This window comes from Cydia splendana, chromosome 19, assembly GCF_910591565.1.
Source record: "Cydia splendana chromosome 19, ilCydSple1.2, whole genome shotgun sequence".
Taxonomy (NCBI): Eukaryota; Metazoa; Arthropoda; class Insecta; order Lepidoptera; family Tortricidae; genus Cydia; species Cydia splendana.
In genome coordinates, this window is record NC_085978.1 from 13,446,480 (window position 1) to 13,464,982 (window position 18,503).

Sequence of the window (18,503 nt, forward strand, 5' to 3'; positions counted from 1 at the left end):
AATTTCGTTTGTTTTAACTACACAATTCACGAATTACACAATTACGTAGAAAAGAAATATTTTATCACCGCAAGTGCTTTGCAAATATTATAATATACTTATAATTTTACTTATGATGCCATTTATTATTTTATTGTAACACTATGTATGTTATTTTATAGTTTTATAGTAAAAAAAGGAATTTAAACAAAAAGTATTTTTTTGCAATTATCTCATGTATTAAACTAAATCTTGTTAGAGTTGGACCAAGAAAAGTCTGCAACGATTTTGATAGCATACGCAGTTCAAGGGTTATATAATCATAATTTCATAGAAGTTTGACGTTTAAAATAACCGTTGCACTTGCTTGCACTGCGTGTGCTTTCATAATTGTTGCAGACTTATCATGGTCTAACTCTAGTCGTATTTTAAAGTTTGTGGGAGAGCTTTTGAAACTGTATGATGATGACTAAATACGTTGTTATACCGCTCAGCATCTGAAATAAATAAAAAACAAACTCATGTAACCAGGATATCGGTGAAATGTCGAATAAGTATTTGGCAAAAATGTCATTATTGGTAGAAGCTTTTATCGCTGACTGTACTTTTCTTCCACAAGCAATTAATACTAAAAGCCCAAACACAATTAGGTCGTGTTGTTTCATCACAGAGTTCCTATGGCCACCTCCTGTCTCCATCATCAGATCAGCTGGATGGTACCATAATATTGCATTGTCACCGATATACATAAGTAGGTAGGTATGCAAATTTTCAGCTCAATCGGAAATTGGGTCAAATTTAGCTTCCAAGATTTGACCCACACTAACAAACTTTACTAATTAAATTAATGCTTGTAAAAAACAAACTCACGTAACTAAGATGATGTATCGGTGAAATATTAAAAATACTCCAAATTTTCTTTTAAATGGCGCTTGATTGGTGCCATTTCTATAAGTAGGTACTATTAAAAAACCAGCCCATTATGTTATTATGTAAGTAGCACAGTCTATAAAACAATACAGTCATTCGACGAAGCGAAGCCGTCTAGACAGGGCAATCGTGCAGGGTGCGAGGGGCGAGGGGTGGGCCGCGCGCACCCGAGCTGCATACATCGCCATTGTTAGTAGCTCGGTACTACTTACAGGACTAGCGTGTCTTATTTGAAGTGTCAGTGACAACTCTACTGTGTTCTTGTGCGGTGTCAGCATTTACGCAAACATCAAAGGCGTCGGTTCACTGTTACTTTTTACACAGTGTAAGTAGTGTGTAAAGAAAAACCGGGCAAGTGCAAGTCGGACTCGCGCACGAAGGGTTCCGTACCATAATGCAAAAAACGGTCACCCATCCAAGTACTGACCCCGCCCGACGTTGCTTAACTTCGGTCAAAAATCACGTTTGTTGTATAGGAGCCCCACTTAAATCTTTAATTTATTCTGTTTTTAGTATTTGTTGTTATAGCGGCAACAGAAATACATACATCATCTGTGAAAATTTCAACTGTCTAGCTATCACGGTTCGTGAGATACAGCCTGGTGACAGACGGACGGACGGACGGACAGACGGACGGACGGACGGACAGCGAAGTCTTAGTAATAGGGTCCCGTTTTACCCTTTGGGTACGGAACCCTAAAAAACATACCATCGCCATAAGCGGCCGATCCAGGGTGTAGATTCCAAGCGGCGTGAACCTGGGCTTGTTCAGCACAACCAGCTTAGTGAACTGCTCCACTTCCTTATTTAGCTGCCCACTTGGAGCCACGTGTGTCAGCTGTCTCAGTAGGACCTCGGTGCGCTCTCTCTGAATATGAAAAGTGGGTTACACAATGTAGAATTTCTGAACAAACATGTTGCTGATTTTTTTTACTTGCTAATATCATATCAAAGAGAATTTAGTATAGATGCGCATTGTCAAAGTAAATTTTGTATTCACAGTAAATTACTGTCATCTTTCGACACAGGATTAAAAATTTTGAACGCCATTTGACTTTGATCCTTGTTCTTTCAGTGATATGTGCTAAAATTGTTAAATATCAAACAGTGTCGCCATCTGCCCGAGTATAGGCCAAAAGTATGGCGCCATCTTTACTATACTTTACAAAATTTACTAACATAGAGTCGGACCAAGAAAAGTCTGCAGCGGATTTGATAGCCCACGCAGTGCAAGTGTCATTTATACGTCATAATTTCATAGAAGTTTGACGTTTAAAATAACACGTGCACTGCGTGGGCTATCAAATCCGCTGCAGACTATTCTTGGTCTGACTCTAACATTTTGCCCGAGATGTACCTCCTTAAGGCCCAGCCAAACAAATAAAAAACCTACAATTTGCCACTGAAATTTTAACCTTTAGTGCAGGGAATAGAGTTGATTTTGGTTTTATTTAAAATTGAACGAAACAAAACAAATGCGACTCTGTTCCAATTGAATATGATTTAAATTTCATCGAACTGAATAAGTACTATAGGTAGGACCTTGGGCCTTAGGAGGATATAAAGTCTGTCAAGCAAAGTATGTCAGTAGCAATGTACAGCAAAGTGAAGTAGGGCAACACTCAAAGAGCAATATTGGCTCTAAGAAAAGCAGCAATGTACATCGAAACAAACCATGTATGTAATTATCATAACCTCAAATTTTACAAATATTTACGATCAACGAGCATGATTGTACATTGTAGGCACCTTGACTTTGTCATGTACAATCTTATTTATTACATTGGTATTTAATGCTGACAGACAGCTGAAATTTCTTTTGAAATAGCAACGATTCAGAATGTAAACAAACAAGATGGCTGTCATTCACGATCCACATTCCACAGATGACACGCGATTTTGGAATTATTCGAAATCAGTGTTGCTAACCCGCGATTTTTCAAATTTGCCGCCTTTTGCCACTGACAAGATTTGCTTGATCAAGTATAATAAGCAGTATACCTGTGAATGCACCCTGTGGCACGGCTCTATGGTCAGTACCAGGATAGCCAGGATGGCGAGACTCCAGTTCAGAGACAGCATCACATCGAACACCACGTTTCTCTCGCCATCAACTGTGCCGACAAATAGGGAATTATAATTTTGTGAAAGATACCGGGAATATCCCAATATTTCCCGGGAAAAAATCCCGATGAGACGTATAAAGTATTGAGCTCGAAATATGAAATGTGTTATTTAGTTAAAATAGTTAATCTTTACTTCACGCAATAAGTCATTCTCTACATTCATTCTCATATGGTAGGATAGGTATACCTACTACCTACTCGTGATTATAAGACCGCCGAGTTTGTATATGTTCAAATACTTCATTTTAGCAATAAAGATTCTACGACCCCCCCTCTGGTCTGGTTTCGCCTCTGGGTTGGAAGGTCAGATATTATGGCAGCCCTTTCGTACAAACTAGTTGCCAAGCGGACCCCAGGCTTCCATGAGCCGTGGAAAAAAGCCAGGATAACACGAGGATGATGATGAATTCTAGCAGTTGACCGTCGATAAGTGCGTTATTTATCACCCAAAAGCCCACTTGCACCATTCCACTAACTCGGGGTTAACCGGTTAAACCTGGAGTTACCATGGTTACCAGTACAATTTGACACTGAGTTAACGGTTTAACCGCTTAACCCCGGGTTGGTGCAAGTGGGCCTAAAGCGGTAAATTAAATACGTACGTGCATATATCAACATGTAGTATGGCGTCACAACCAGTTTCATGAAAGTGGTCATGAGTATGATCATGAGCAATAAGCCGTTGGTTTCGTTCATCTGTCTCATGATGTCGCCAATACGCTCGTGTGAGAGAGCGAGACGCCGAATCTGGGTTTTCAGTTGCGCTGGGTAAGTAAAGTTTGGCATTCCTGGAAATTATAATATATATTAATTTAGGTATGCAACAAGTGGGCTCGAATTAAGTTCTCGTTGGTAGGGTACCTATCAGAATCATCTTCATGTCATGAAAACTCGTCCTAAGTAGGGTATGCGCTCGGGCCCTGATCTTCTATACAAAATCAGTCACGGAAACGGGAATACCCGGGACTCACTATACAATGTCAGTCCCGGGAGCAGTCCCTCGTCCTAAATAAATATTAGGAAATAGGCATTTTTTATCCCGGGATTCATACATTAAGTTAAAGGGATGGAATATAAATTATAAGTTAGTATATAGAATAGCGAGCCATGGAGGGCGCCATGCTCGGCATCAAACTTCAAGACCGAGAGAGGAATGCCAAGCTGCGAGATGTGGGTGACGTCTTTACCAAGCTTAAATGGAGTTGGGCGGGACATGTTGCCAGGCAGAGTGATGGCAGGTGGATCAAATGTTGACGGATTAATGGCCGCTTTCGGATGAAAGAAGCGCCTGGCGTCTTGGCTCGTTGGGTGGATGAGGTTCAAAAAATCGCGGGGCACTTTTGGATGAACTAGCCCAGGACCGGGATAAGTGGCGTACACGAAGAGAGGCCTATGCTAGCAGTGGGCGACTGGAGGCTAAAATGATGACGATGAGTATAGAGTACGATTTTAGCTTAAAATGTAAACCCAATTCAGTCGTCTTCGCTGTCAAGGCTGGACCCGTAATGCAGTGTAGTAGAGTGCTGATGGAGCGTGGTTTGCTCAGGAACTCTTCCAGCGTCATCGGCGCTGGCTTCATGGTAGCTTGCCATCCGGAAACAAGAAAAACAATTGTACATAACATAATCGGGCAGAAATTTAGTTTAGATTATATTTTTTATACGGAGAATCATTCCCTAAACCCTGAAATGGGGGTGGAATGATCGGAGTAGTAAGAGGGGAGAGGGTAAGGCCTTTAACACATTCACTGCCAGCGACCCGCTAGGCGGGTTTTCTGTTCGTATGCGCTTTTTCCTACATAATTAAGGCTTTTCCCAAGTTATCGGCTACGCTCGTAGCGCGTAGCTCGCGTTGGCACTGAATGTATTAACGATTTTTACTTGAACCAAGCTGGCATTAGTTTGTTACTAGGTACATACTACATAGTACTAGTTAAAGACTCGTCATCCTCTGCTTTCTAAACGGTCGTTAAAGACGCGTTGGACAGAAACCGGTGGAGGCAGATTACCCGCTCCAGATGCAACCCAGATGCAACCCTGATACTGACCACGATTCTCAGACATGAGGGACCGACCAGAAAGAGACATACTTAGGTACTTAAAATCTTTTCACAATAAGTATATACTTACGAAGACGAAGCGATTGCAAGCGATGGTTGATAGCTGCAGCTGCACCATGCACGGTCTCAACTGTGAGAGCCCAGCGCAGGACCGCCAGCCACCACAACAAGTGTGCCACGTAAAATGACAGATGCAGGCACAATATAGCTGCAAGAAATATCACTATCACTACGCCTTATAAAACAAAGTCCCTCGCCGCGTGTCTGTTTTGTGTTGGTTTGTTCGTGATGAACTCAAAAACTACTGAACGGATTTTCATGCGGTTTTCACCTGTCAACAGAGTGATTCTTGAGAAAAGTTTAAGTGTATAATTTGTTAACCCGTGCGAAGCCAGGCGGGTAGCTAGTGTCTGTATATTGTAAGCTTGCAGTGGCATGCTGACAAACATTTTATATCTGTGCCAAAAGTATATCAGGCGCAATATACCTGACTCGCAGCTGACGTATTCCACTAAGTTTCCATACCTTCTTCAAGATAGCTTCTAGTTTGTGATATAAAAATTCTTAAATGACTAAAATATTTGTTTTTCTACGTCCTTAGATGAAACGTGTTCCACAATCCAGGAACAGGAACAGGTCAACAGTTGACGTTGGCAGAGCAACATAATTGACATAATATAATAATCGTCCCGGAAGAAATGACTAACAAAGTTTGTACCTGCCCCGGTTTAGGCGTTATTTTCGTTTTCACTTAATCACTTTCTCCATCTATTGTAGGTATAAATATAGCAAATCGCAAAAAATAGACTCTCCCATAGGAAATTTCAACGCCAGTCCAGCAAAATGTATGGAACAGCCAAATTTTATTTCGTGATTTCAGTTGGGGGTTAGTTCCATAGTAAAAGTTGCTCAGTATGACCTAATCATTAACGGCTTTGAGTAAATGATTTTCGTTCATTTACATACTGTATAGCAAGTAAGGTACAGGTACAAACAGCAACACTCCTAACTGTACTGTACATCGGTGGACAGGTCCATCGATGTAGGTACAGTTAACAGTGTGGCCGATGGTTTTTCTTGGATATTATAAGTGAATGTCTTAATTTTTTTTTATAAATATGATACTTACTAATCGTGCCATCTTCTAAACTTTGTGGATAATAAAATACAACATCCATAATCATAACGAAGACTACCCACATCAGCAATATAACCATTATGATACTTTTTATTTTTTCAGTTTTAGCGAATGGATTGTTTAGATTCAGGTCCGATTTGATCTGCAAATGATTTGAAAACTTATACATTATATTATTATATTACGGCTTGCCTTAAAATTAGTTCATTGTGTATGAAATTTTATAATATTACCTATAATTTTTAAATATTACCTGTAAGATTACCCCCGGTGTTTCTTCAAACTTTTCAATTCAAATATTGTTACTCCTACAAACAGAAACACCTACAGGTTTTACCATGACAATATTTAAAACGTGTTCCGTCGCAAACGCTCCCAAATCGATTGCAATTCCATGCCGACTACCAACGAAATAAGTAATTTTCCCGGTAATTTACGCAACGGGAATATTTACGGGAACGGGAAATTTCCAGCGGCGCATCACTACCCTAAACCCCGTAGCATATATTTTTAGGGTTCCGTACCCAAAGGGTAAAAACGGGACCCTATTACTAAGACTCCACTGTCCGTCTCGCTGTCTGTTATCATGCAGGCTGTATCTCATGAACCGTGATATAGGTATAGCCGGCCTAGACAGCTGAAATTTTCACAGATGATGTATTTTCTGTTGCCGCTATTATAACAACAAATACTAAAAAGTACGGAACCCTCGGTGGTGGTTATTAACTTACGGTTAAAATGGATTTCTAAAATTGTTGTACCTTTTGTAACTGCTTCAGTACTCTCTTCAAGCACTCCATCTGGGCCGGCCCTGCGTACACGGCGAGGCTCGCAATGCCCATAACCAACGCTACCTCAGTAAGCCATATGACCGCCTTCAAAAAAGTGGCGCCGACTCGGAGACGCTTTTCTGGCTCTTGGCAAAAGTCAAGGACTATACCAGTTATAATTGCCGCATCTGAAACAATAATATATAACGTAGAGGCTCCAGTGCCCGACACAGCTCCAATAATCGACATATTCAAAAATAATGTAATTACAATAAAGTTAACAGCAAGGTGTCGAATATTGGGATGTTTAGGTACGCTAATGAAAAGGAAACTAAGGAGTTTTTTATGGGCTATTCTTAGCCAGACCGGGCCGTGTCGGGCCGGAGCTTCCGGCGCTTACTTTTCTATGACATGACAGGCGATCACGTGATGTTTACCATAAATAAGTTTTTGGCAAAAAATTCATTTTTGGTACAAGCTTTTATCGCTGACTGTACTTTTCTTACGACAGACAACTAATACTCATCGAGACAATTCTAAAAACCCCTAACACAATTAGGTTGCGTTGTTTCATCACAGAGTTCCTATGGCCACCTCCTGTCTCCATCATCAGATCAGCTCGATGGTACCATAATATTCCATTGTCCTCCGATTTATACATGCATGCAAAATTTCAGCTCAATCGGAAACCGGAAAGTGGATCAAATTTAACTTGCAAGATTTGATTACAGACCGACTGACAGACAACGGGACAGGTGAAACTAAATAAAAGCTTGTAAAAACGATGCGCCGGAAGTTCCGGCCGGACACAGCCCAGTCTAACGTGAGTCATCCTTTAGTCGTTCTCATCCGCTGCCCTTCATCTATATTAAAAGCAGTAATAATACACTTATTAATACGAACTGAGCAATGTCATCCCGCAGGCCTGCAGCGACGCAAGCGACGCGCATGTTTCGAAGCGCCAGCCGCTGTGTATAGGTGCGCGGCTCAATCGCAGCGGCGCAACTCTTGCGCAGCAACAGAGCCGCAGCAGCAGGGCCAGCGCACCTTCCGCGTACAACACTTCTTCCACTGATTACATTTAAACACATTAGTAAACCTTACGCTCAGTGAGAGTGAGGAAAGAACAAGAACCTACCTAATCGAAATTCGCGAAATGCGGACATCTTTCTCCTTCACTCTACGCCTTTATTGGAATAAAAGAGAGAGATCCCCGCAATTTACGAATTTCGGTTTTCGAGGTATTTATTTATTATTTATCTTCATAGCAACAAAGAAAAGCATTAGTTATCTATTATCGAAGAAAATATTCATCTATACATAGATATATTATATAGCACTCACCATGATTATTACGTTTTTTCATTTCTAGAGAACTATGTACCTACGTATACTGTTTGGTTTTCATAGTAGGTACCTGTTTCAGCAGATTATAAATATTATAGTCTATTTGTATATGAGTAGCATTGTAGTAACAAAGTATTAAATTAATAGTATTAGTAAAATAAACTACGTACAAAACAATATTCATTTAAATAGATAGATCAACCCAAACACGTGATCAAGCCTAGTCAGCCACGAGCGGTCTGTCTTACCGATTTAAACCAACGGTGCTAGTTTCACGAAATTAGAGAAACTAGATATGTCTCATCTTTGCAATGTATGGTAATTAGGTACGCTTTCAAGAAACACCTTCATTATTTAATTTGTTTATCCTATTTATTTGGGACTGATGTAATGACTAATGTCGGAAAGTTTACAAATTTGCGTAATTGTCACATTGAAAATTTTCTGAAACTTCTCATATGTTAGGTATTGTACCTATAGATATCAATTAATTATACTTAACGCAATTTTCCTTAATTTCCTATAAAATATTTCCGAGAGCTCCAAGTTTTTTCAAACTTCCTTTCTTATTAATTTAGGCTCAACAGCATCATCATCATTGGCCACAGCATCTTGACCGATGATTGTTGCAGCGACAGTTTATTAAGAAGAAGAGGTCTGTGCGCCGTCGGAGATCGGAGACGCGGCACATCTTTTCCTGTGGCTGTAAAGTCCAATCGCAGCACGGCACTTCCTGCCACAAAGATCGCAGGTGAAACGCGAATCTGTTGATGGTTCCTGTGAAGCCTGAAGTCTTTTCTGCTTTAAATCATCGAGCTAGACTTCGTCATGCTTCGCAATGCCATCATGTAAAAGTTTACGCTATTCCGCTCTTTTGAGGGCTTCCGTTTCCCAGGTGTTCGGGTTGATGCCAAAGGACAACATGTCTCGCTTGCAGGAATCCTTAAAACGAAGTATCGGGCGTCCGACTGGTCGTTTGGCGTATGGCGTTTGGTTTTTGTTAAAAGTGTGTGGCTCAGGATGCATCTTTTCATTCTTATTCCTCGCGTTATCCCGGCATTTTTGCCACGGCTCATGGGAGCCTGGGGTCCGCTTGACAACTAATCCCAAGAATTGACGTAGGCACTAGTTTTTTACGAAAGCGACTGCCATCTGACCTTCCAACCCAGAGGGGAAACTAGGCCTTATTGGGATTAGTCCGGTTTCCTCACGATGTTTTCCTTCACCGAAAAGCAAGGGTAAAATATCAAATGATATTTCGTACATAAGTTTCGAAAAAATCATTGGTACGAACCGGGGTTTGAACCCGCAACCTCCGGATTGAACTCGCATGCTCTTACCGCTAGGCCACCAGCGCTTCTTCATACATCTTTTCATTTATAAATAAAAAAACCCTGTCTCATCTAGTTGTACCTAGTGCTTATACAGGTAGGTTATATAACCTATACCTATTTCCGGAAGGAAAATTTTCATTGTTTGTTGACTCGGGCAAAGGAAACAAATGACGAACCGCACCGAGCCTATAATAATTCGTAGGCTTTGTCTTTAAAGGGGCTTTTGACGAATGTTTAAGTACTGGCCTAATAACGACTAGTGGTAGGTAGGTACATCGTCGCTGACAATATTTTCTTGTTCAAAAAGCAACACAATTTATTTAAATTTATATATGTATGATATAAACAAAATTCACAAAAGTTGCATTTATTGCTTTTACAAATTTTATTATAATGCCTTATTGAGTTTTGAAAACGAATAATGTTGTGATTTACTTTTATTAGCACTCATGAAATAATTTACAATAGGTACACATTTAACCTTTTGGACGCCAATGACCGATATATCCGCACCGTAGGTTCAACGCCAAAGACCGATTAATCGGTCACAGACCACAGAGCAACATAGACCTACGTGCATATGCATAAAGTTCAATTTCAGTTATGACACTTGGGTGACGTGGCGTCCGAGTGACAGCTTTTGTGGCATGGCAGACATGGCGTCGAAAAGGTTAAATTACTAATAAAATCCGATTACGAGAGAAAGTCTGCGATTAGCATCTAATATTCACTTCTCCTCCTACCTATAGTAGTACTACAGCCGTATAGTTGGTAGTTTAATCAAAATACTTAATTTTAATTTGTCATTTTGTTTACTGGCAACAAAAGATTAACACTTTGGTGAAATATTTCCCGTGGGAATATTACCGGCGCTGGGAACATTGGCAACAGCGCATCACTAGTACCTATCGTCCATCGGAAATTCGATTCGAATTGAAAATTGAAACATTGGATTGTATCCAGGGGGTGGATGATTGTATTATTGACATTATTGTTTTAGTTATGCGTGATGTCACGTTGTTTTGATTAACATAGCTCCACTTTAACTTTGTGGGTCATACATACGTAGAAAAACAAAGGTTTAGTTACTTCTGTTCTTTAAAGTTAAGTATAATGGTGTATGAGCCTAATTTTTGTTTGTGAGATCATGCCCGAAAGCGCCATATTTTGGGTAGGTAGGGTAGACCGAGGCGAATCGGGTCATTTTTTGTTTGACGGTCAATAAATACAATTTTTAAGGTGCTACTGTTTTTATTAATATTCAGTTGGATAAATTATTTATTAATGAACAGAATTCAAAGTTCAGACATAAAATCAAACTTAAATATGATTTATGAAAAATAAAATACAAAACCTCTTAAAAAATCCGATTCGCCCCATTTTAAGGGGTAAAACGGATCAAAAAAACTCTGTCATAAAATCTTAATTAATAATGGTTAACAATGTTAATCATATGATTAAGAATCACAAAGGTCAAATAATTGAGATCAACTATCATTGGTATCTTTAATGTTGCATTTGAGCATTATTTTTATTCCTCCTTTCTAGTTCAATTTTTTATCACGCCACCTACAGAAAGCGCAACATAATATCACTCCTATATGCTACTATATATTTTAACAATAAATCCAAAACATGCTAATGGCCATTTAGCAACAAAATCGAATAACTTAAATGAAAATAAACAAAAACTGTAAACTTTTGCAAACCAAAACATGAGAAATCACACATATCCTATTCACCCCATATGAGAAAATTAGTTGTTGGTAACAAAAGACTCTACGTAGGGACAGCGGTTTCGTTAATACCTTATTAGCAGCTGTAGTCATATTTTCTCCCGACCATTCCCCCTGATACCTCCTCTTTTTATACGCGTACGCACCATCTAAAACATGCGAACATAAAATAAGCCAATAAAAACGGCCAAAAACCTTGTTTTATAATGTGATCCTAATCGCCCCCAATCAGATGATCCGAATAACCCCATATCATATGTTTGAATTATTTTCGCGTAACGGAAATATACCTTTAAATACAATAAAAACAAAATCAAACCAGGAAACACTATGCGCCATTAACAATAAGTAACAACAATTACAAACCTTTAGCCTTTTGCATTTACTTTTATCACGGACTGTATTTGCACATTTTTTACATCGGCGGTAAAATCACAATACACCTGTACGAGCGACTCATCGGGAAGTGTCACCGTGACCGACGCGTGAGTCTTTTCCAATGGCAGTAACTGTGTGGAGACATGCGTTAGGAACAGAGCTAACGCGGGACGCTGATTGACTGGCTGTAACTAATCGCGATCTTTAAAATTTTACAGAAATGCTTATTTTGATCCGATTTCCCCAGTGATCCGAATCGCCTCGGTCTACCCTATCTACTTATGGTATCTACTGAACTGCTAAGTTATTTTGGAGCAGTTTTTTATTAGGTCCCTATGACATTATCCTTTAGCATATAGTTTCATCCCGTACCGCTATTAAGTTATCCATTGGTCGTACTTCTCAAGACATTTCTTTGAAAACTTACTTTATCACCTTTTAAACCCTTGATTTCCCGTATCCCACTTTGGGAAACCCTGAGCGCGTTACATAACATCTGCCATTACGAAAATGAACCCTTTTAAATCTCAATTATGATCATCACACACTTAATGGCCAATTATTAGCAGAACACAATATACCATCGGTCCAGAGTATAGTGGTTAGTTGTAATGGTTCCAATCATGGTCATGACCATGGGTATTAGCAAGTTGATAGAGAATTATGAATGAATAGGATATGCCCGCGACTTCGTCCACGTATACAGAGTGGAATATTTCTAGAGACTGAGCTGAAATGATAGCGTTATCTAAGTGATCTACCATTGAGTTATTATTAATGGTAAAGCTGGATTAAAAAGTAAAACTAAATTATTAAAATGAACTATTTTTATATCAATTACAACCCTACCACTACAAAGTTAAATTATTACTTAAGTATTTACATTTTAAATTGACAGGTCATTAACTTGACTTTACATTCGATGCTCGAATCTACTTGCTATAGCATGTTTCAACTCTATAGGGAGTATAGGGTTTACTCAACCCTATATGGTAGCCCCCCGCCGGGCTAGCACATGATTCTGATATCTCGCGGCGAGATAGACTACCCGTCCATCTTTTCTGCGAGATACTGTCGCGCCAATCATGTGCTTGGCCTACAGACGTAACCTGAAATTAGGGCGAGTAGAGTCTGAGTCTGTGCGGAAAGAGAAGTGTCGTGGAATGTAACGGAGCCCATACATTTCACGACTCTTCCCTTTACGCAAGGACTCTAGGAGTTTTTCAAACAAAATGGTTGTTGTTTTTTCATCCATTTTTAGGGTTCCGTACCCAAAGGGTAAAAACGGGACCCTATTACTAAGACTCCGCTGTCCGTCCGTCCGTCTGTCACCAGGCTGTATCTCATGAACCGTGATAGCTAGGCAGTTGAAATTTTCACAGGTGATGTATTTCTGTTGCCGCTATAACAACAAATACTAAAAAAGTACGGAACCCTCGGTGGGCGAGTCCGACTCGCACTTGTCCGGTTTTTAGTATTGGTTCAGGAGTGTAGTTGCATGAGGGCCATAACTAGCATGAGTGCGCTTCAATGATAATAATTTGCTAATTGACAGGGATTGGCAACCTAATATGTTCTAAAGCTATAATGAACGGTCTTAGACTCCCGTCTCTAATACTAACTTTGCACCGATTTGAACAGAACATAACATCAAATTTGACATGAATAATGACATTGCAACATGTTGTCATCGCAAATGCCATACTTTGTCATCTTGGCTAGGTCCCTTGAAATGTTTACAAACCCTGCCGTTCCGATGCCTCTGCTTACATAAAAACCCACAGCACTCAAGCCAGCAGGCTTCGCCGAGAAGTCACAATGTCGAAGTCACAGATATTGGTGACAACCGTAGTGTTGTTGCTGTCTCTGTCTCTCGTACAGAGTGTGGAGAATGAGAGCAAAGATGTAAAGGCGAAGGCAGAATCTGACGTAGCGCAAGATGATATGAGCGATATGAACATCATGGGAGCGCTGAGCGATTGTAATGAGACCTTCAGGATTGACATGTGTAAGATGGAAATATAACACATTTTTTGGACCCATGGTTAAACGTTAGAAGGGCGGGGATCTTTTTTTCTTTCAGAATAACCCTATAGGGTTATTTTTTCAAAACGTATACGTTTTGAAATACTTTTGACTGACATCATAAGGTTAAAGTGAAAAAAGATCATCCCACTTGACGTGTAAGGTCAATATGGAGAAAAACCGTCTACGTCACGTCTTTTTTGGTAACCGAAAAGTTTGGGTGAAACTTTACATCACCTATTCAATGTTTTCGTTTTTTTTTTCAGCATATTTACTGGCTCTAAATGAAAGCGGCAGTTTTCCTGATGAAACCGACAGAACACCGAAGGTAAAATTTATTTCCTCGATTTTTTTTTTTGAAAACGAAAAATTATTCGTTAAAGGTTTCTAAGATGCACTATCGTCCGTCCATAAAAGGAAAGACGAAATTAAAACTGATTGGCGAATGCGTCACGCCGCACCCAGACCCTAAATTAAAATAAATTTTCACCTCCATTATAATATACCTACTTTTAGGTAGGTATTGATGTCTATTAAGCCAATGTAATACATATCGCGCATTGGATTACTCTGTAAAGTGGTATTGTATACTTGATTATTAAATAAATAAATAAATAAAAAAATAATAAGGTTTAAGTGACGTATTTTTATCACGTATTTCATTTTTATTTGGTACCTATTGTTGATTTATTTCACATATTATTGTTCTAGTGTTACGTGCGTTGCGTGCTGGAGATGGTAGACGTGGCATCAGCTGACGGGCAGTTCGACCCTGAACGCGCTGAAGCTGCCCTTATGGGTATCAGAGGAGTTAGAGCGCTGAGCAACGTCAAGGAGGTGGCTGTCACTTGTGCTGACCGACGTAAGTTCCTGATGGTGCTGCTAGTTGGCTGACGGCCAGTTCGACCCTGAACGCGCTGAGGCTGCACTCATGGGTATCAGGGGAGTGCGGGCGCTGAGCAACGTCAAGGAGGTGGCTGTCACTTGTGCTGACCGACGTAAGTTGCTAATAGTGCTGCTAGTTGGCTGACGGGCAATTTGACCCAGAGAGTGCTGAAGCTGCTCACATGGGTATCAGGGGAGTGAGAGCGCTGAGCAACGTCAAGGAGGTGGCTGTCACTTGTGCTGACCGACGTAAGTTCGTAATGGTGCTACTAGTTAGCTGACGGCCAGTTCGACCCTGAGCGCGCTGAAGCTGCTCTAATGGGTATCAGGGGCGTGCAACATTACATTACATCGAGCGTCAAAGGTATTTGAGCATGTATGAAAATAAGAAATTACTTTTCGTTTGGCGTTTGTCCATGTACGATTGTTATCTTGGCTAGCCCCCCTGGTCGTTATACTCAGTTTGAGCCCTTAGGCAGGATTACGCACTCACTAACGTCAAAAATATCTATCAATTTTTCAGAGGAAACCTGCAAGTGTGAGAGGTCGTACCAATTCGTCAAGTGCCTCATGGAGATGGAAATTAAGATGTCTGAGAAATCTTAGAATAGTGACCAACGCGCGACCTTCGAATAATCAAACGGTTTGTTTAATTTTGTTTTAGTGATTGTATATAGACAAGCAAGTTTTATAGGAATAAACTATTTTTGTTATCCTGTTCACTGGTTTTTGATACTCATATAAAATTACCTATAGACGTGTAAGGTGTGAAAAGTTTCCAAAAGAAACAAAGGATTTTTTTAGTTGGGAAATTTACTAAATTTCCCAAATAAAAAAATCTTAATTTAAGAGGGATTTTAATCTTCTCGGACCAAAGAGGTGTAGGGTGAGAGCCGGCGTAGCTTTATTTGACGTTCGTAATAGCATTGTATCATGCCTAATACTTGGAAAATAAACTTTATCTTATGTTTAAATGGAAAAATTCGATCCGCGTAGAAATAGGTAGGTGTACTTATATGAGAAATTTTCAAAATTGTTCCATGTATTAAATTTCGCTATTTGGGAAACTCTTCTCAACGATAAAATGTCGTCAACTTCCGAAACAGACAACTTCTTTTACAGAAAGGATCTCTCCCTTCCTAGCTATCTATCCCACATGGTGGTGGGGTCAGCTTTCCTAGTTAACCTTCAGCCTTCTCCACCTCGCCCTACTGTCCTCGACATCGTCCTCGGATAACTTGCACTCACTCATTGTCCTTTAGCACTACATCCTTCTATCTTGATTTTAATCATGTTTCCTTTCGTCTTGTTTGTTTACACTGTTTACAGAAAGGACAACAAAGCAAAAATAAGTAACTAAAAGTCCGATCCCCTATTGTTAGAGCAAAAACCTTAAAACTAGTTCATATAGTTTTAACAATTTAACATGTTAGCTTTCTTAGACCTCCAATTTTGAATATTTGTTGCGTATAAAGCGGCCAATTTATAATGGTTTAACAGAATTGTGCACAAGGCTAAGGTCGTGGGTTCGAGGCCGGCCAATACAATACGTTTTGTGCTTAAGACGAAACAGGAGCTGAGTTTTAAATATTTTAGGTAAATATACCCGTCTCGCTAACGGAAGCGGCACCTAAAAGTAGTGCGATAAGGACAAGGCGAAAAATCCTGCGTAAAAATCTCAAAAATCGAGGTTTCGTACTCCTCTGTTTCCTCCTCCAAAACTTAACCAATCGTAACCAAATTTGGAAATCCAAATGATTATGAAATTATCTGTGTCGGACCGTTTTGCTTTTTTGGCTAATTGATATCAGTTTTGAATGCCACGCCTCTCATTGCGGCATAGTCAATTAGGCCATTTTGGCCATTTTTGAAGGGCTCTAGCGCCTTAAAAAACAATAATATCAAAAAAAGCAAAACGGTCCGACACAGATATTGACAATATTAATCTGTGTTGAAAAAACCATTGCCATAGCTTCAAAAACCACGGAGGAAAACGAGGAATACGTTTGTATGGAGAAATGACCACTCCCGTTGGCTCTTAACACTTAGGTATCCCATCCCTCTGATCTTACGGTGACCAATTCTAAAATTTCAAAGGCAATATTAAAGAAACAATTATTCCATGACACACAACTTTTGTATACATATTTTAAAAGTCTTAAACTAAAACTACAATAAATATTACCTAGAGTAGGTTTGTGGGTAAGATAAACACGGTAAACTCATTTTAATTATTTTTATTCATATAAATAACAAGTACAAAATACAAGGACTAGCACACACTTAAAATAACAGATCTTTGGACACAAAATACTGTTTTTAACTCTAAAACCACGTACACCCAGCCATTGAGGTTGTAAATCGAGGGGTTTCCAAAAGTGCTTGCAAAAGATGACAAACTTAGGACGGTAAATAGGTATTCAGAAATGATGTTGATTAATGATTATTATTTCGTGACATTCGTTTTTTAAGATCTCTTCTTTAGATCTCTTTTTAAGAACAAAACTCTTACGACTGCGAACTGTCGCAAATAACATAATTCATATTTATAATTTAAAATTAGTAAACAAATCATAATTAGGTTATTACACAAACATGCGTATGTATTTCACTTTTTTTAGTGGTCAAACGAATCGTGCCTTCTTTCTTTTTACCAGTTTTAATTTATATTTAAAAAGTTGAAAAAAAAAGTTTTAAGAATACGTTTCATACTATTTCAGTTTCTGTGTCATGTATAGCTAGTCAAGCAAATCTTGTCAATAAAAAAAGGCTCTAAATTCAAATTTTCTATGGAACGATCCCTTCGCGCCTACATTTTTCAAATTTGCCGCCTTTTTCTACTGACAAGATCTGCTTGACCAGCTTTGGGTTACTAATGTATTACCGAAACTTTTTTGCCAGATTTTCATATCCCAAACAATTTATCCCAAAAACATAAAAGCCAACTAATCATTTCCCAACCAAACAAGTCGCATATAAATATATTCCAAGAGAATGATATGCAAAAAAATATTTTGACATTTCCTTACTTTGGCAACATTCATTTTACCAAATTTTAATTACTAGTTGTAAATAATTATTAGTTGCCAAAGAATACAAAACCCATAACAAAACATGACAAATGTAACACTTATCAAAAAAAGAAATTGCTAATTTTTATTTGAACAAATTTTAATTACTCCAAATGAGTACTTACCAAAGAATACAAAAACCAAAACAAAACGTGCTTTCTATTTTTACAAACTTTCTATTTTCTGCTCTGAGGAATACAAGGTAACTAACGAACCTATCTAGGTAAAAATATAGGTAGTCCTGTAGTGTTTTTTTTTCAATGAGCTCCGATAACAATCCCTTTTTTTAAAGCAAGTGAGACCCGGCAGCCGGTCGACGAAGCCCCGCTTCGCGGGGCTTCTATTTTCTGCTCTGAGGGACACAAGGTAACTAACGAACCTATCTAGGTAAAAATATAGGTAATACTGTAGGGTTTTTGGATAAGACATAATTTGTCAAGTAGTGGTTTTGCAATACATTTATTTGAACAAATATTTTTTAAGTAAAGATATTTTTGGAGAAAATATTTTGTCCAGTGATTTATTTGACAAAAATTTTGAGCGAACATTTATAGTCTAAGTAAAACATTTGGAAAAAAATACAGTTGGTCTTATAAAAGTTGTAAAGTAACAGTTTGGGAAGTGATCATTAGTCGGATTTTAAGTTTGAAAAATGTTTATATGGGAAAGATTGAGTTGACAAACGTGCAGTTGGTAAAATTTGGTTGGGAAACGAAATTTGGTCA

The 18,503-nt window shown here is 38.9% G+C and overlaps 2 protein-coding genes across 2 annotated transcripts; one reads left to right on the plus strand and one right to left on the minus strand.

Moving 5' to 3' along the window:
- Positions 1-399: 399 nt before the first annotated feature.
- Positions 400-7,985, minus strand: LOC134800069 (gustatory receptor for sugar taste 43a-like). Its single transcript, XM_063772533.1, has 9 exons — positions 7,906-7,985; positions 6,994-7,190; positions 6,224-6,374; positions 5,165-5,302; positions 4,503-4,619; positions 3,638-3,823; positions 2,911-3,023; positions 1,619-1,777; positions 400-476 (listed from the first exon to the last, which is right to left on the minus strand). Exons 1-9 carry the CDS (start codon positions 7,916-7,918, stop codon positions 408-410), a joined length of 1,143 nt encoding a protein of 380 aa, XP_063628603.1. The 5' UTR covers positions 7,919-7,985; the 3' UTR covers positions 400-407.
- Positions 7,986-13,576: 5,591 nt separating this feature from the next.
- LOC134800098 (uncharacterized) lies at positions 13,577-15,427 on the plus strand. The gene is made up of 5 exons (XM_063772573.1): positions 13,577-13,805; positions 14,089-14,150; positions 14,534-14,616; positions 14,889-14,956; positions 15,231-15,427. The coding sequence occupies exons 1-5, from the start codon at positions 13,616-13,618 to the stop codon at positions 15,311-15,313; spliced, it is 486 nt and encodes a 161-aa protein (XP_063628643.1). The 5' UTR covers positions 13,577-13,615; the 3' UTR covers positions 15,314-15,427.
- Positions 15,428-18,503: the final 3,076 nt, after the last annotated feature.